This window comes from Bos javanicus, chromosome 28 (assembly GCF_032452875.1).
Source record: "Bos javanicus breed banteng chromosome 28, ARS-OSU_banteng_1.0, whole genome shotgun sequence".
Classification (NCBI taxonomy): domain Eukaryota; kingdom Metazoa; phylum Chordata; class Mammalia; order Artiodactyla; family Bovidae; genus Bos; species Bos javanicus.
In genome coordinates this window covers 9,647,924-9,667,605 of record NC_083895.1, presented here as the reverse complement: position 1 = coordinate 9,667,605, position 19,682 = coordinate 9,647,924, and the positions used below count along the sequence as shown (strand labels likewise).

The following is a 19,682-nucleotide window of genomic DNA, read 5'->3' as shown; positions in this document are numbered from 1 at the left end:
CGGGGGAGCCTGGTGGGCTGCCATCTGTGGGGTCACACACAGTCGAACACGACTGAAGCGACTTAGCAGCAGCAGCAGCACATTAAGGTGGTTTGAATGCTTAAGGCCACTAACTGGTAACCTCCTTCTGGTATGTCAAGGCACCTAAAAGACAATCTGAACCATTAGTTTGGGAGTTGAATTTGGTTACAGCAGTGGGAGGTGAGTGTTTTTGATAACTTTCTCATTCAGGTGGGATGTGACCAGAAGACTTCATACCTTCCGGTTATTGTATCTTTCTCCCCTTAGACATTGCTGCAGTGCCAGAATTCTCTCTGAAACCAGCTTTCCTTTAGTGTTATAAGGTATTGATTTTACTAATTAAGCTTCAACCTTATAGCTCTTCCCAGTTACTAGGAACATTTTTTTCTTTACTATAAGGATTTAATTAGTTCAACTCAGAGGGCAGTCTCTTTAAATTTATTTTTTAATCGAAATATAACTGACTTTCATTTTATTAAAGTATATAGTATAATGATTCAATATTTATATATGTTACAAAATGATCAATGCAAGTCTAGTTAATATCCATCACCAGACAGAGTTACAAACATTTCTTGTGATGAGAATTTTTAAGATCTGCCTTGGTGTGTAGTGAGTCATGTCCAACTCTGTGACCCCATGGACTGTAGCCCCTCAGGCTTCCCTGTCCATGGGATTTCAAGGGCAAGAATCTGTCTTAGCAACTTTTAAATATGCAATACAGTATTATTAACTGTAGTCACTGTGCTGTTCATTACATCCTGAGACTTCTTTTTTTGTAACTGGAAGTTTGCACCTTTTGATCACCTTCACCTGTTTAGCTACCTCCCACCCCCCACCTCTAGCAGTCACCCATATATTCTCTGTATTTATGAGTTCCGGTTGTTTTTGTTTGTTTAAGATAAATGAGATGAAATCACTTAGCATAATGCCCTCGGGATTTATTCCTGTTGTTGCAAATGACAAGACTTATTCTTTTTTTTATGGCTGAATGATATTCCATTGTATACAAATACCTTATCTTCTTTATCCGTTCATCCCTTGATGGACACTTAGGTTGCCTACATGTCTTAGCTGTTATAAATAAAGCTGCAGTGAACATGAGGGCACATGCATCTTTTCGAGTTAGTATTTTCATTTCTTTTGAATAGATACCCAGAAGTGGAATTGTTGGATCATATAATAGTTCAAACCTTTTTTCACAATGGTTGCACCAATTTACATTCCCACCTACAGTACCCAAGGGTTCCCTTTTCTACACATTAGCAACATTTGTTATATTTTGTCTTTTTGATACTAGCCATTCTAACATGTGTGAGGTTATATTTTACTGTGATTCTGATTTGCATTTCCCTTATGATTGGGTAATGTTGAGCACCTTTTCATGTACGTGTTGGCCATTTGAATGTCTTTGGAAAAATGTCAGATACTCTGCCCTTTCTTTAATTTGGATTCTTTGGGTTTTTGTGTGTGGGTGCTTATATATTTTATGATGTGCCAGTACTTTCTCTCATTTGGTAGGTTGTCTTTTCATTTTGTTGATAGTTTCCTGTGCTGTCTAGAGCTATTTAGTTGGATGTAGTCCTGCCTGTTTATTTTTGCCTTTGCTTTGGTGTCAAATTCAAAAACTCATACCTAAGGCCGATGGCAAGTATCTCACTGCCTGTTTTCTTATAGGAGTTTCATGGGTTCAGGTCTCAGGTTCAAGTTCTTAATCTTTTTGAGTTGATTTTTGTGTGCAGCGTAAGTTAGTACAATGATATTCCTTTTGGCACTTGCCGAGTTCAGAGTGGTTAAGACTCCACACTCCCAATGCAGGGAGATCCGGTTCAATCCCTGGTCAGGAAACAAAGAACATGCATGCCGCATGGCACGACCTAAACATTTTTTTTAAAGAAAGACTGTCCTAGCTACCTTGGAATCAGGAAGCTGGCTCTTATCAGACACCTTAATGTGCTGGTGACTTTATTTTGGACTTTGCAGCCTCCAGAATTATGAGAAATAAATGTTTGTTCAGTTCAGTCGCTCAGTTGTGTTTGACTCTTTGCCACCCATTGGACTGCAGCACGCCAGGCCTCCCTGTCCATCACCAACTCCCAGAGTTTACTCAAACTTATGTCCATTGAGTCAGTGATGGCATCCAACCATCTCATCCTCTGTCATCACCTTCTCCTCCCACCTTCAATCTTTCCCAACATCAGGGTCTTTTCAAATGAGTCAGTTCCTCACATCAGGTGACCCAAAGTATTGGAGTTTCAGTTTCAACATCAGTCCTTCCAATGAACACCCAGGACTGATGTCCTTTAGGATGGACTGCTTGGATCTGCTTGCAATCCAAGGGACTCTCAAGAGTCTTCTCCAACACCACAGTTCAAAAGCATCAATTCTTTGGCGCTCAGCTTTCTTTGTAGTCCAATTCTCATATCCATACATGACCACTGGAAAGACCACAGCCTTGACTAGACAGACATTTGTTGACAAAGTAATGTCTCTGCTTTTTAATATGCTTAGGTTGGTCATAACTTTCCTTCTAAGTAGTAAGCGTCTTTTAGTTTCATGGCTGCAGTCACCATCTGCAGTGATTCTGGAGCCCCCAAAAATTAAAGTCTCTCACTGTTTCCATTGTTTCCCCATCTATTTGCCATGAAGTGATGGGACCGGATGCCATGATCTTCGTTTTCTGAATGTTGAGCTTTAAGCCAACTTTTCCATTCTCCTCTTTGACTTTCATCAAGAGTCTCTTTAGTTCTTCTTCACTTTCTGCCATAAGGGTGGTGTCATCTGCATATCTGAGGTTACTGATATTTCTCCTGGCAATCTTGATTCCAGCTTGTGCTTCATCCATACCAGTGTTTATTATTTAACCAAATAAAAAAAGAAAAGACCGTCCTTTTCCCATTGTATATTCTTCGTCCCTTCGTTGTGAATTAAGTGACTGTGTATGTGCAGGTTTAGTTCTGAGCTCTGTTCTGCTCTGTTGAGCTATGTGTCTGTTTTTAATGTCAGTGCTACACTGTTTTGATTACTATAGCTTTGTCATATAGTTTGAAATCAGGAAGCGTGATGCCTCCAATTTTGTTCTTCTTTCTCTAGATTGCTTTGGCTATTCAAGATCTTTCCTGAGTCCTTACAAACTTTAGGATTGTTTGTTCTATTTCTGTGAGAAATGCTGTTGGGATTTTGATAGGGATTGCACTGACGACTGAAGCGACTTGGCGGCAGCAGCAGCACTGAACAGTATCGACATTTTAACATTTTTAATTCTTCCAATCAATGATCATGGAATATCTTCACATTTATTTGTGAGTTCATCAGTTTCTCAGCAGTCTTAATTCCTAAGATAGGTGTTTGCTTATTCTCACCTGGATTTTTGAAATAACTCAGTTACCACTCTCCCTACCAACCTCTACTCTGTTGCCTCTCTGAGACTGGCGTGACCTTTCTAAAACTGCAAATATGATTGTGTGACTCTTGTACTTGTAACCTTCTGTGCTTCCCACTGCCTTTGGTAAAGAACAGACTTTGCTAGAGCAGACAGAGCAGGCCTCAGCCTATCTTTTGCTCTCTTTCCTCAGCCTTGTGCTTTACCAGTAGTGCACTCACTACTTAACATTTTTCTGAATATTTAGTGCTGTTTCAAGTCTCCCCTTTCATTTGTTATTTTATCTGCCTCCTCCCTATTTTTCTGGTCTCAAACTCCTTTAAGCTCAGCTCTCCTAGTCGTTGAAGTTCTGACTGACGTCACCAGTGACTTTCCTTTGTCATTGAGCATGTTATGACATACTATGCTTACTTAAAGATGTGGCTATTTCTTTTTTTCTTTTAATCTTCAAATACATAGCCCACAGCCTGGTACATAGTAGACATTCAGAAGTTTAAATAATGGCTCATGTCTGAAATAAGATTGACCCCAAATTTAGTTTTATATACATGTTTAGTTACCAGAAAAATTTTCCTGATTATAAAAATATGAAAATGTTTGAAAGTAATACTTGTTCACTGTTGAAAACTTGACAAAAATACGGAAAAGTTAAAAGAATATGATGCCACCCATCTGTTGTACAGCATGGTTGGTGTATTTCTTCACAGTCTTTTTGTTTAACTGCACAGGGTCTTAGTTGTGGCACACGGGCCCTAGAGCATGCGGGCTTCCACAGCTGCAGTGTGCAGGCTTCGTTGCTCCGTGGCACGTGAGATCTTAGTTCCCCAAGCAGAGATCAAACCCGAGTCCCCTGCTTTGGAAGGCAGATTCTCAACCAGTGGGCCACCAGGGAAGTCCTCTTCCTAGTCTTTTAAAAATTTTTGCTTCTGTGTACATTATCTATGTGTGAGAACATTTTCTTGTTTTTACAGAAAGGATCGAGGTTAATGAACATTAAGTTTAATAAAGAGCTGAGGTCTCCCAGGGGAAATGTAGAAGTGAGCAGGAGCTATTTGTAAGATGAGGAAATGGAATCCTTTAAAAAGGCAATGCATTGTGCAGTATATGCTTTATCACTGATCTTCAAACAGCCCTTTTACATAGGCCTCATCTTCTCCGCTGTAAAGGCTGGGAAATGATGACACAGGTTATGTCTGCAGAGTCTGCTCTGAGGAGCCCTAGGGCTCTGCAACGCACACCAGGAGTTTCACAGATAATGAAATTTAAGGATACATTTGCAAAATATAAAATGACACACTGCCCAAGGAATCCAGATTCTTTCAATGTTCTTACCTTTCGTGGTAGAGAAGTTTTATGGTCTTTTTTTTTTTAAAAAAAAAAGCTTGTAAATCGTTGCCCTAGCTTATGGGACAAGTTCAGTTCTGTCTACTTCCCTTATAATGCTGGTTGAATGAAACATTACTATAAAGTACTTTATCTTTTAATTTTAATACATAAAATATTTTTAGGATGCTAAACCTGTATCTTTTATGTCCTGTTGTATACCAGAATTCTACTTGCTTTTGAGTTCAGTGTCATTGAGCTCCTTATTTGAGTAAGGCCTGGTATCAGGCATTCTAATGCTGGCTGATAAGACAGACAAGATCACTGCTGTTCTGCTTGCAGTCCAGCGGGAGGAGCAGTTAGATGGGCAATAGAAAAATAAATGTCAAGAGTGGTAAGTGGTTTAAGAAAATAAGACAGGCTGGGGACTTCCCTGACGGTCCAATAGCTAAGACCGGACCACAGTTGTGATGCAGGGGCCTGGGTTCATCCCTGGTCAGGGAACTAGATCCCACAGGCTGCAGCTAAGAGTTCACGTGCCACAACTAGGACCCGGTGCAGCCAAATAAATAAATATTAAGAAAAGAAGACGGGCAGTGTGATAGAAGTTGGGAGTTGGCTGCCTTCTGTCCAGTCTCTAGAGAAAGCCTTCCTGAGACTACCGTGGAGCTGAGACCTGGGCAGTACTGAGGAGCCAGCCATGCACAGATACTAAAAACAGGAACTGTAGAGAGATTAGACGATACTAGAATTCAAAAGAGGGATGGGAGCGTAACTTCTAAGTTCCAATTTTATTACTAATAATTACTAAGGAAAAGTTTGTCTGATTTGACAAGATAAAAGTTATGGATTAAAAAAAAAAAAAAAAACCCGGGAATCCCCTGGCGGTCCAGTGGTGAGGATTCGGCGTTTTCACTGTGGTGGCCCAGGTTCAACCCCTGGTTGGGGAACTGAGATCCCACAGGCCTTGTGGCATGGCCAAAGAAAGAAAAAACAAAGAAACCTGTAATATGAAGCGGCAAACAATTCTGGAAAAATAGTATATAAAATATTATAGGATTAAGGTAATTTATTACAAGCTCATACAGAGTAATAAGAAATATATAAAACTCAGTGGTTAAATGGTAAAGAAGCATGACAAGGCACTTCCCAGAAGAGACGGTATAATTGATACACATCATTAAAAATCAGAAGGAACAGGGATTTCCCTGGCGGTCCAGTGGTTAAAACTTCGTGCTTCCATTGCAGAGGGTGCAGGTTCGATCCCTGGTCAGGGAACTAGATCCCACATGCCACATGGCACCCCTCCCAAAAATCAAAAGAAACGCCAATTAAAAAATCATTTCTTTAAATCTACTAAATTAGCTCAAACTTCTCTTCTTTTACTAATATCCCATACTGGGAAAAGGAGAGTGAAACCAGGCATTCTTATAAATTGCTAATGACAGGCAATTTGGCAGTGTGTGCTGAAATGCATATAAAATATCTCTGTTACTGTCCTCGTAATTTCATCTCTTTAGTTGGAGAATAATTACTTTACAGTATTGTGATTGTTTCTGTCTTTCATCAACATGAATCAGCCATAGGTACACACATCTCCTCCCTCTTAAAACCTTAAAACCCATCCCACCCCTCTCGTTGTCACAGGGCACCAGCTTTGGGTTCCCTGTGTCATACAGAAAATTCGGATTTATTTTAAAAAACAAAAGAAAACAGATTTATTGGGGAAAATAAACATTTACACTAGAACACGCCTCACATTGCTTTAGTAGGTATTTGAAGTGAAGTGAAGTCGCTCAGTCGTGTCCGACTCTTTGCGACCCCATGGACTGTAGCCTACCAGGCTCCTCCGTCCCTGGGATTCTCCAGGCAGGAATACTGGAGTAGGTTGCCATTTCCTTCTCCAGGAGATCTTCCCACCCCAGGGATCAAACCTGGGTCTCCCATATTGCAGGCAGACACTTTACCATCTGAGCCACCAGGGAAGTCGGGTCTAAATGTATGCCTTGGTATCTCTAATTTTCTTGAAGAGATCTCTAGTCTTTCCCATTCTGTTGTTTTTCTCTATTTCTTTGCATTGATCGCTGAGGAAGGCTTTCTTATCTCTTCTTGCTATTCTTTGGAACTCTGCATTCAGATGCTAATATCTTTCCTTTTCTCCTTTGCTTTTCGCTTCTCTTTTTTCACAGCTATTTGTAAGGCCTCCCCAAACAGCCATTTTGCTTTTTTGCATTTCTTTTCCATGGGGATGGTCTTGATCCCTGTCTCCTATACAATGTCACGAACCTCCAACCATAGTTAATCAGGCAGTCTATCAGATCTAGTCTCTTAAATCTATTTCTCACTTCCACTGTATAATCATAAGGGATTTGATTTAGGTCATACCTGAATGGTCTAGTGGTTTTCCCTACTTTCTTCAATTTAAGTCTGAATTTGGCAATAAGGAGTTCATGATCTGAGTCACAGTCAGCTCCCAGTCTTATTTTTGGTGACTGTATAGAGCTTCTCCATCTTTGGTTGCAAAGAATAAAATCAGTCTGATTTCGGTGTTGACCATCTGGTGATGTCCATGTGTAGAGTCTTCTCTTGTGTTGTTGGAAGAGGGTATTTGTTATGACCAGTGCATTTTCTTGGCAAAACTCTATTAGTCTTTGCCCTGCTTCATTCCGTATCCAAGGCCAAATTTGCCTGTTACTCCAGGTGTTTCTTGACTTCCTACTTTCGCATTCCAGTCCCCTATAATGAAAAGGACATTTTTTGGGGGGTGTTAATTCTAAAAGATCCTGTAGGTCTTCATAGAACCGTTCAACTTCAGCTTCTTCAGCATTACTGGTTGGGGCATAGACTTGGATTACGGTGATATTGAATGGTTTGCCTTGGAAACGAACAAAGATCATTCTGTCGTTTTTGAGATTGCATCCAAGTACTGCATTTTGGACTCCTTTTTTGACCATGATGGCTACTCCATTTCTTCTAAGGGATTCCTGCCCACAGTAGTAGATATAATGGTCATCTGAGTTAAATTCACCCATTCCAGTCCATTTTAGTTCGCTGATTCCTAGCATGTTGACGTTCACTCTTGCCATCTCCTGTAGAGCTCTCTTCAAGAAAATTAGAGATACCAAGGGAACATTTCATGCAAAGATGGGCTCGATAAGGACAGAAATGGTATGGACCTAACAGAAGCAGAAGATACTAAGAAGAAGTGGCAAGAATACACAGAAGAACTGTACAAAAAAGATTGACCAAGATAATCACGATGGTGTGATTACTCACCTAGAGCCAGACATCCTGGAATGTGAAGTCAAGTGGGCCTTAGAAAGCATCACTACGAACAAAGCTAGTGGAGGTGATGGAATTCCAGTTGAGCTCTTTCAAATCCTGAAAGATGATGCTGTGAAAGTGCTGCACTCAATATGCCAGCACATTTGGAAAACTCAACAGTGGCCACAGGACTGGAAAAGGTCAGTTTTCATTCCAATCCCAAAGAAAGGCAATGCCAAAGAATGCTGAAACTACCGCACAATTGCACTCATCTCACACGCTAGTAAAGTAATGCTCAAAATTCTCCAAGCCAGGCTTCAGCAGTACATGAACCTTGAACTTCCAGATGTTCAAGCTGGTTTTAGAAAAGGCAGAGGAACCAGAGATCAAATTGCCAACATCCGCTGGATCATGGAAAAAGCAAGAGTTCCAGAAAAACATCTACTTCTGCTTTATTGACTATGCCAAAGCCTTTGACTGTGTGGATCACAATAAACTGTGGAAAATTCTGAAAGAGGTGGGAATACCAGACCACCTGACCTGCCTCTTGAGAAACCTGTATGCAGGTCAGGAAGCAACAGTTAGAACTAGACATGGAACAACAGACTAGTTCCAAATAGGAAAAGGAGTACGTCAAGGCTGTATATTGTCACCCTACTTATTTAACTTATATGCAGAGTACATCATGAGAAACACTGGGCCGGAAGAAGCACAAGCTGGAATCAAGATTGCCGGGAGAAATAACACTAACCTCAGATATGCAGATGACACCACCCTTATGGCAGAAAGTGAAGAGGAACTAAAAAACCTCTTGATGAAAGTGAAAGAGGAGAGTGAAAAAGTTGGCTTAAAGCTCAACATTCAGAAAACGAAGATCATGGCATCTGGTCCCATCACTTCATGGCAAATAGATGGGGAAACAGTGGAAACAGTGTCAGACTTTAATTTGGGGGGCTCCAAAATCACTGCAGATGGTGACTGCAGCCATGAAATGAAAAGACGCTTACTCCTTGGAAGGAAAGTTATGACCAACCTAGATAGCATATTCAAAAGCAGAGACATTACTTTGCCAACAAAGGTCCATTTAGTCAAGGCTATAGATTTTCCAGTGGTCATGTATGGATGTGAGAGTTGGACTGTGAAGAAAGCTGAGCGCTGAAGAATTGATGCTTTTGCACTGTGGTATTGGAGAAGACTCTTGAGAGTCCCTTGGACTGCAAGGAGATCCAACCAGTCCATCCTAAAGGAGATCAGCCCTGGGATTTCTTTGGAAGGAATGATGCTAAAGCTGAAACTCCAGTACTTTGGCCACCTCATACAAAGATTTGACTCATTGGAAAAGCCTTTGATGCTGGGAGGGATTGGGGTCAGGAGGAGAAGGGGATGACAGAGGATGAGATGGCTGGATGGCATCACCAACTCGATGGATGTGTGCTTGAGTGAACTCCGGGAGTTGGTGATGGACAGGGGAGGCCTGGTGTGCTGCAGTGCATGGGGTCACAAAGAGTCGGACACAACTTGAGCGACTGAACTGAACTGAACTGAAATGTGTGCCAGTAGGGAGATGTTGGAGTGACTCAGGATGCATTCACTCCGTGGCATTGGTACAAGCCCTTGAAAAAGAGCAGTCGTAACAGCTGAAGTCACAGAAGGAAATGCCTTTGATGCAGTGGGAAATGACAGAACAGCAGCATGTAAAACTGTCAGAAATAGGTCTTTGAAAATGTTGATTTAGATGTGTGTAAAAAGACTCCAAGATATATACTAAAATGTTACTATTGGTGTGTTGGAGTGCACAATAGAAGTTTTAACTGATGTGTCTTAGAAAAATAAACCTTTCCCTGGAAACTTACTGAAGACCTAAATGACAGCAAAAAAGAAACTGACTCTGTGTTCATCTTTCTACAAAAGAGCTTTGAAGGTACAATCGTGTGGGAGAGCCAAGACCTCCAAGGCCTCGTGTCAAGGAATCTCCACAAAGTGACCGTTAACGATGGAGGAGGAGTTCTCAGAGTCGTTACAGTAAGTCCTTCCTTTTTATTTAAGGTTGTTTCGCATACCTTAGCATTTTTTAAAATCTTAAAATGTTTTTAAGTTTACTTTTACACCAACTCATATGGAACAATGAATCTTATGTTTTAGAACATATGTAATAGAAAGTGTTGTTGAGTCACGATAATAAGTCGAAAAACTCAAATGTTCTGTGATTTTATAGCTTCAACCTTCATAGACAGTTTGCCTTAAGATTAGTGCAATTTTAGGAAGTATGATGTTTTATTTCTTGTTAGTTTTTAGGTGAACATCTTTTTAAGTTCACTTACTCAGTAGTAGGGTATTCAGTCTCACCTAACTGTATGATGTCAGTTACAATACTATAGACAAAAGTATTAGAAAGTAAGATTGACTCTTCACTGTCATTTATATTGCTGGGCTTTGTGGTTTTTATTTTTCATTTGCCAAATTTTCTTAAAATTTAAAACAGGTAGATTTCTCAAAGTCTAGGATGATAAAAAGGTGTGAGCAGACTTAAAACGATGAACTTTAAATAAATAAGTGACAGTGTGGTGTGGTCATAGAATTGTTCTCCTTGAATTCTGGCCTAATGATTAGGAAAGCACTTGGCATTTAAATTCACAGGGTTAGTACATTTCATTAATTAACCTTATTCACATAAATTAATCCTTGAATTTGAAATGAAAATCGTGAGGTTTGTTGTACATTCAGAAAGCATTTTTGCATACTCATTGTGAGGCAAGCACAATCTTGGGAGACCCGTAACTGTCCCACAGGGGGATTTACACTCCAGTGAGGAAGACAGACATTAAACAGACAGACCCACGCATTCAGGTGTAATTACAGCCTTAGCCTTGGAGGCCATGTTTAGGATTTCATCCTTGATTATGAAAAGTCCTTCATTTAATATACAGTGTTTTTTGGATTTGTAGGGTTTTTTCCTTATTTTCAAAGCAAGTACCTTGAATTTCTTGTCTCCTTCTCTGTGTGTGAAACTTAAATATGCAAAACATGACAGAATTCTATACTATTCAGTTGATTGCATAAAAGGAAATCAGTTTACTTCTGAGTTTTGGGCTAGATTTAAGGTAAAGATTCACATGATCTGCTTTGGGAATGAATATGGTTGTGGAGGGCTGTGAAAGCTCAGTCATGTGATCCCATGGACTATATCCCACCAGGCTTCTCTATCTGTGGAATTCTCCAGGCAAGAATACTGGAGTGGGTACCCATTCCCTTCTCCAGGGCATCTTCTCAACACAGGATTGAACCTGGGTCGCCTGCATTGCAGGCAGGTTCTTTACCATCCGAGCCACCAGGAAGCCTTGTGGAGGGTTAACGGGAGCTTAAATACTCAGTTAACTGGAAAAACAAAACAAAACAAAACTGATTGCTTAGGAGCCTGTTCTAAGGAACCCATGTGCAAATAAAGGTTTTCATCATAAATGCACAGAGCTGGAAGTTTTCCTAAGCCTTTCTCCCTTGCCAGCAAGTAATAACCTCAGAAAATTTTCAAAAGCAAAATAAAAGCCAAGATGTGACATTTTAGATAGAAGTTAATAAAGTGCTGTCCAGTTCTAAACAAGCCCAAACTGTATAGTGTGTAGTTTTTAAAAAGAAGAAAAAACCAACTCTTCCCTCACCTCCAAAAAAAAGTGTGCAGTCTTTTGTGGAACTACAAAGTTGGAATCTGTAGCATTCACCTCTAGAGATTTTCTCCACATTCAGCTACAAATTATATTCTGAATTAAATGGTGATTTACCTCAGTCACCCCAGAACACTTGTGTGTCCACTGGCCTTAAAACATTACTTTGTACAGTAGAGCTCTGCTAGAAGGATCTGTTCCAAAAAGGACTAGGCAGGCAGTAAGGCCCCTTGATTGGGTGAGTATGTAGAAAAAATGTAGTAAAGGTGCTGAGGCTTGACTGACGGTCTGATCCAGCCTGCAGCAGCTGGGAGACGAGTTAAGTTGGGGTGTAATACCCAAAGGTGAAGCCCCTCACTTCTAGGAAGGGCCTCGGGTAACCTGTGAGGTGAAAAGAGGCATGTCTCTAAAAACAGCAGCTCCTCCAAAGCTGAGAGGTAGACAGGACTGTTGTCGGCTGTTGGCACAATCATCTCTGGGCACCTTCAACGTCATTAGTCAGCAGGGCTCCTCTGGTTCAACCGTTGGCTTAGAGGGCTTTTCACTGTATGGTAGCAGACACTGTAAAATGCGCCTGGTGTATTTGAACTCACGGGCATTCTTCAAGTACGTGATCATGATTTTATTTTTAAGTGTGGGTGTTTGAGGATGTAAAATAAAGTTGGTTTTGGTAATAATGTTGGTAGCAAGTTCAAGAATATGTGATTCTGTGTAAGCTGGAATTCTGAACACCAGTCTGGAGATTATCGGGTATACCTACCTTGGACATTGTAATAATTAGGCGACAACAGCAAAAATAGAATGCTGATATCCTGATAGCATCTTAGGTGGATTCATGTGCCATTATGAATTTTGCAAAATCAATTTTCAAGTGTAAGGAATGTATTTTTAGCCATGAAGCATCAAGCACTTCTGTTCTCGTTTCTTTCAGACTGGGGAGGGTGCCTTGCCTCATGAATTCATGGAAGGTGTGGAGGGAGTTGCAGGAGGTTTTATTTATACCATTCAGGGTAAGTCAGCTGGTTGGAAGTTGAAAAGCATACTGAATCTCACCTACTTCATCTTCATACTTTAGTCGTGAAAGGTAATCTTTGTTTTTTTTAGTTATTAAAAAGTTTTTATTGACAAATAATTCATATACCATATAGCTTATCCTTTTCAAGTGTTTGATTCCATACTTTTTAGTATATCCTTCATTCTGCTATCATCTCCACTAATTCCAGACCGTTTCTATCACCCTCAAAAAGGAGTCGCCGTGTCTTCAGTGATGCTTCTGGAAATACCATTTGTGAACTTCTGAGGATTCTGCATTAGTGACCCCTAAGAACAGCCATTGTAGATGCTGTTGGTGGTGGTCACTTGTCCTGAGCATCACTTAGAACAAAGGTGCCCAGTGGTGGTCCTGTCTGATTTCTCAGCTCTGTGGATCAGGGATTCCTATGAAACAATTTGGACCCAGCTCCCCTGAAGTCACCCTGAGGTGAAGCAGAGTCCATATTCTGAGAGGCAGTTCCTCAGGGGGACTCCTTTAATGTGCAGGACTGAGGATGGGACAGAACCCTCTATTTGAGGCCACTGTATGTAGTTTGAAGATGGGAATGGCCGTGGCGCCTTTTTTTTTCCGGTAGCATCTTTATTTATACAGTGTTCCCGCACAGTATTTACACCACCCCTAAGGGAAAGTCAGAATAGGTACCTAGGTTTTGCCCACAAACTTGCCATTAAACATCGAGATGTAAAGTTTAGGGATCCTTAATTTTAGTCCAGAGATTGTTCATAAAACTATGAGAACACTCTGCCAGGGGTGGTATCAACTTAGCTCACCAGAGACTAGCTAATGGGTCCCCTGGGGAAAACTCAGGTCAGGAGGCCAGGTTCATAAAGCAGCTCACACTTGGGGGCGGCTACAGGTGTACACACCATCTGACTTAATGTCTCGCAGCTTGCTTTCTTGTGCCAGTTATGTCAACTCTGTACTGTCAGGGGACTTAAAAAACTTGAGGGGCCCTTTAGACTTCTGGCACTGAACTCTTCTACAGGGAGCAGCTACTGTGTCTTGAACAACTGTTTATCTTAAATTTTCTCTCTGAGGCCAAAGGATTAAGATTCGGGTGAGAAAAATGCCTTTCAGACAAGAGAGAACTATCTCAATTTTAGGGTAAGGGAATTAGAATGAATAGATTTTACTTCTCATGTTCTGGATATATCTGAAAAGCTGACTATGACTTTTTTTTTTAATTGAGAATTTTTGTGCTGTTTTCTTAAGAATCACGTGGTACACAAATTCTCAAATTTTGTTGGGCGTTAGCATCTCTGGCTGGGCCCTGCCTCAGGTTAGAAAGTTAAGAATCTTCAGGATTGGAGCTCAGATACCTGTATTTTAACAAGCTTGCTAGATGGATTTGATGCCTCTAACGTTTGAGAGGGTATAAACTATATGATTCTTGTAGATAGCACCTAGACAGATGGTCAGATTTAAAACAGATAGTATACTCAGTTTCCAGATATATGCAATATAAGCCAAAGTGTACAATCTGTTACTGAAAAAGCCTGTATTTAATTTCTGCTCTTGTTACCAACCATTTTCCTATTGCCATAATTTTATACACTTATACTTTCCTTCAAGTGTTAAATTGTGTGTATTTATCCTTACCTTTAAAGTGACAGGATGTTACAGTAAGAATTGAGAAGGGACCCAGGATCATTTAGGCCCGTGCTTCTCAGAGGGTCGTTTGTAGCCCACCTACATCAAAGTTACAGGAAGTCACAGGTTAGAAATACAGATTCCTGGGCCCCGCTGGCTCTCTAGGCCTGGGGCTTAGAAATCTGTATTCCATGAGCATTCCTGAGAACCACAGACTTAGTCCAGCTCCCCCTTTTACAGATGAGAATGCTGAGGCCCAGAAACGTGCAGTGTGTCCAGTATCCCACAGACAGTGGCAGAGGCGGAAATCAGAACAGGTCTTCAGCCCGCACTGCAGTCTGTCTGCAGTTACAGAGCGGAGCACGAAGTTACTTCTCAGTTTCCTTCCCCCACTGCTCAGCCACCCATTTGTCATTTTTCAGAGATTTTCTAATTTTCTAAGTTGACAAAATCCTGTGCCAGTGAAAGAATTGCTGCCTTATTTGAGGACAGTCCATGCACAAATGTGACAAATGATTCATTAGCTTGTGAGATGGTAATTAAAATGTCTTTTAAGCACTTTGGTAATCATTTTTATTATGGAATAGCACAGATAATCCAGAAACAGTGCTATTAAGAAACACTCGTGTCCTTGTTGCTTAGAACTAATAAATGTTTACATTTTTTCATGTTTGCTTTTTTTTTGGAGAAATGAAGCATTTCAGATACAGTAGAAGCCCCTCCCTCCTAGGACTTCCCACCCCTGCTCCTCCTGCTCCCCTCGCAGCGGACACCACTGTCCGAAAGCTCGCGTGCATCCTTCCCAGTCTTACTATCCTACTTTCTCCTGTAACATACAGCTTTGATTAAAGTATCTCATAATTTATACCTGTAGTATATATAGCAATCAGCAAAATACGTTTTTTCACTCAGCATTATTTTTTAGTGCTGTTCCTATTAACATCCAAGATCAGGTTGATTTTTTTAAAATATATTTTATTGAAGTATAGTTGATTTATAATGTGTTAATTTCTGCTGTACAGAAAGTTTCAGTTAGATATATGTGTGTGTGTGTGTGTGTGTGTATACATATGTGCTTCTTTTTCATATTCCCTTCCATTGTGGTTTATTGCAGGATACGGAATACAGTTCCTTGTGCTACCCAGTAGGACCTTGTTGTGTATCTATTCTCTATATACATAGTTTGCATCTGCTAACCCCAAACTCCCGGTCTATCCCGCTCTCCTCCCTTTCCCTCTTGGCAACCACAGGTCTGTTTTCTGTGTCTGTGAATGTTTCTGTTTTGTAAATAATTTCATTTGTACTGTTTTTTAGAGCCTACATATAAGTGATACCGTGTGGAATCTGTCCCTTGCTTTCTTACCTCACTTAGAATGATAGGTCCATTCATGTGGCTGCAGATGGCTGTATCATTCTTTTCTGTGCTGAGCAGTGTTGCACTGTATATATGTACCATATCTTTACCCATTCATCTGTCAGTGGACATTAGGCTGTTCCCCTGTCTTGGCTGTTGTGAGTAGTGCTGCTCTGCAGGTTAATTTGTTTAACTGCTGTGTCCCATTATGTGAATATATCATGATTTAGCCATTCTTATTGGTAGGCATTTAGACTGGTTCCATTTATCACTGTCACAAACGTGCTGCCATAAATACCCTTGTGACCGTGTGAAATAACGTCTCTGGGAACGTACCTACAATTGGACTTAGTGAGGTACACAGTCGGACACCTTCAGCCTAACCAGGTGTTGCGGAATTGCTCCCCACAGTGAGCCCCTCAGTTTATCCTCCCACCAACAGTGTGTGGGAGTCCTGGTTTCCCTCCCTCAAAATCCCTAACAAATGTTTTCTGTTAGGTTGCCTTGGGAGGAGAATTAGTGTGATAATGTTACAAGTTCTAGGTCTTAAGCTTGCAGTAGCTCTTTTTTCCAACTCTTTTTATTTATTTTTATTTTCTATTGTTTTTTTTTTGACTTTATTTTTTTTTTATTTTAATTGGAGGTTAATTACTTTACAATATTGTATTGGTTTTGCCATACATCAACATGAATCCGCCACGGGTGTACACATGCTCCCCATCCTGAAACCCCCTCTCTCCTTTTAGAAGGCGATGCTCTTTTAAAAACCCTTCGTTCTCGCCCTCGAAGACTTCTCGATCATATACATAATCTCCACGAGGAGGATGCCTTACTAAAGGAAGAAAGCAGCCTCTATGACGACATTGTGTTTGTGGATGTTGTCGACACTTATCGAAATGTTCCTGCAAAATTACTGAACTTCTATAGATGGTATGTTATAAAAATGTTGGGTAGGTGTTGTTTTATTTTTCTTTTGATGTAGAAGCAGTTTATCAATAACATCAAACCACTGAGATTTTTTTAAACAACCTACCTAAGAGCCCTGAGTACCTGTGGTGTGATCAGTCATCCCCTAGTTCTTTGTGAGGACTAATCTTCTGAAATGGTGCCTTCTTTCTCTTAGCAGATCCATAATGTGAGTGCTATTAATCAAAAGCAAGGTAAAAGATGGCTCACTTTGAGTCATTCCTGCTTTTCCATAGTTGTCTGGAGCCAACATTAGGTGAAAATCAGTGAGTTTGAAAGTGGTTTTCATCCCCACCCACCTAATACCTCCCATTTACAGTCACTCACACCCAGGTTACTGATCTGAGTTCTGTTCAGCTGAACATCCACATTGTATTTCTGTTCTGTCCTCCACTCATTGAAAAACTACCTGCCCTGATTCCAAAACCTTTAGTAAGATGAAATTCAACAACCCTTAGAGTCTACCATATTGTTACTTCCCAGACCCTCCAGTATTTCTTGGGTCTTGGTTGTAATTCCTTTTAATACCAACAGTAAGTATATAGTAACTTATTAATTGAATACAAGTAGTTGTTAATATTACTAAGTTACTCTAGAGTCCCATAACTTTCTGTTGAGCCTGATACTGTACGCTGACTATAGATGTAAAACCTTCAAACTCTGTCTAGATCAAACACATTAAGTATACGTACATCTTTTGTCTTTTTTTAAAACTTTATCAGAGAGCTTGTTGCTTGATGAGCCCCAAAGGCTGTCCCTTCTGTTCTTCTCTGTTGCTCATGGGAAATTACCAACTTCTGGTCCTGAGGGGTAGACAGTTAAATTCATTTATGTAGTTTCATAGCTGGGGCTAGTTAGTATAATTTTGGAGTCCTCTTGTGGTTAGAGGGCAGATATAAAAAAGAGTTGGAGGTGTGGGTATGCCCAGAATACCAGGATTAAGTTTGACAGCTGTAGTGAGAAAAACCTTCTTTTAGCTCGAGGCCACTGATGGGCTCCTGCTGGTGGGGCCAAGGCAAGGACGTGAAGAGGTGAGGAGGGGTAGTGGAGGTCCAGGTGGTGGAGATCAGGACTGCGGAGTTCTAGGGCTTTCTATAGGGAGCTGATTCTCCACTGTGGAAGTTCAGGTTTTGTCTTTTCTGCTTGCATGTCTCTGTGATCTTAGTCTCTCTGCCGCTGTCTCTTCTGGGCCCTCATGTCTGCCAGGACACTGCAGCGATCTATTAACAGGCTGTGTGTCCAGACCCGCTTCCCACTCGTCCCAGTTGACCCTCCACACTGTAAATGACATCTTTGTGATTCATTCATCTTTATCCAGGGGCTCCATCAGTGACCTCAGTGTCCCTTATCACGGAAGTTTATTTCTGATTAGCAAGTAAATAGTATGTATATCTTCTGCTGTTAACGGAAAATAAAACTTGAGAAACATAGGGTTATGCTTTCGGTTGTGGATCTGTTGTTAAAATTCACCATTTTGTGACCTAATGAAACCTTTTCTCCAGATTTCTTAGTTCAAATTTCTGTCATCTTACTGGTTCTTACTTACCAAGACTGGGTTTTTTAACAAAGAGGTGCAGGGGTTGGCAGTGTGAAACTGAAGAGTCAGTTTCGTCTGTAGTTGCCATTAGATACTTTTTAACGTCTAGATAAATGAAGTCACCCTTTTGTGCCTTCCAGAAGGTCGTTGGTGATGGCTGAACTACTGAAGATCGTTTCTAAGGGGAAATGTATTTCAGTGTTTTAACTCAGCTTTTTAAACACCGTAAAACGCGAGTACAGTATAGATGGCAGCAAAGAACACATTCTTCCGTGCGCCGGTGTTCTGTGAAAGGACCTGTGCCCTCACCCTGGGCCTCTTGTTAGGAATGCAAGGGGCAAAGTTCTGCTGCTTGACAGACACGCTGGCCTGACCTGCGCAAGGCCTAAGAAGCGTTTGACTGTATGTTCCATCTAAGCCAAATCTTTTTTTCCATCATGTTCTTATCCTTAACACCTTTCAGATCGGCTCGGCCCCCGTCTGCTGGGCCACTCTGCTAAATCGAGTGAGGACTCGTTGGCAGCAGCCGTCTCCTCTTAGGGCAGGTGCTCTTGATACTGGAGGGGTGCCCTGACTCTGTATCCCTCTTTTCGCCAACAGGACTGTGGAAACAACCAGCTTTGATTTGTTGCTAAAGACAGATGACGACTGTTATATAGACTTGGAAGCTGTGTTTAATAGAATCGCCCTCAAGAATCTGGACGGGCCTAATTTTTGGTGGGGAAAGTAAGTTAAACATTGTTAGCCCATCGATGTTCATTTCATGTACTGAGCACATGTAGTTAAAAAAATATGGCTGAGATAGGAAAGTTCCCTGTTAGGCTCCTGAGTTACTATGTTTTATTAATTTACAATTAAAGGGGAAAAAACTTTTAAATGGAAAATCTCAGGCTAATGTAATGAAGGGGGGAAATTAACGTGACTTTCATCACCGTGCCCTACAAGTACTACTGAAATTAGAAGCTGCTCTTCCTTAAATGTATGATACATTTCTGAAACCATTTGCTATGTCTCTAAATATGGAGTAGTGATTTATTTTTCATTTATTTTTTAAATATATCTATGCAAGATGATTCGGAAACTCCATGAGAGAATTTAACATACCAGTCTTTATATAAAAAACACCACTAGATACTTAATCCCTTAAGACTAAAAAAATAACCTCTTCTTTCCTTGCTTCTGTAATTTGTTCCTTTGTGGTGTCAGTTAAGGACTCAGGCTTAGCTAGTGGTAGGGAGGACCTGTGTCCAAACAACAGAAGCCGACTCACTTTCAATCTTAGTTTCAGACTGAACTGGGCAGTTGACCGAACTGGGAAGTGGCAGGAGCTGGAGTACCCCAGCCCTGCATACCCCGCTTTTGCATGTGGGTCAGGGTATGTTATCTCCAGGGACATCGTCCACTGGCTTGCTGGCAACTCGGGGAGATTGAAGACCTACCAGGTAATTAAGGACTTCTGACCTAAAAGTCCACTCATCAAGCAGGTTTTTTTTTTTTTTTTTTTTTAACTCGACCTCGTATTTCAGCCCTAA

General features: G+C 40.8%; 1 protein-coding gene across 5 annotated transcripts in view; it reads left to right on the top strand.

The window, feature by feature from the left end:
• B3GALNT2 (beta-1,3-N-acetylgalactosaminyltransferase 2) overlaps window positions 1-19,682 on the top strand; it is a 66,507-nt gene that overhangs the window by 42,511 nt on the left and 4,314 nt on the right. For 4 of the 5 annotated variants that reach the window (XM_061404878.1, XM_061404879.1, XM_061404877.1 and 1 more), the window contains 5 exons: window positions 9,902-10,012; window positions 12,581-12,659; window positions 16,394-16,577; window positions 18,751-18,876; window positions 19,433-19,592. In XM_061404878.1, the coding sequence (XP_061260862.1) occupies window positions 9,902-10,012; window positions 12,581-12,659; window positions 16,394-16,577; window positions 18,751-18,876; window positions 19,433-19,592 (660 nt within the window). The remainder of the gene's footprint in view (window positions 1-9,901; window positions 10,013-12,580; window positions 12,660-16,393; window positions 16,578-18,750; window positions 18,877-19,432; window positions 19,593-19,682) is intronic. The other variant, XM_061404880.1, reaches the window with a different exon arrangement.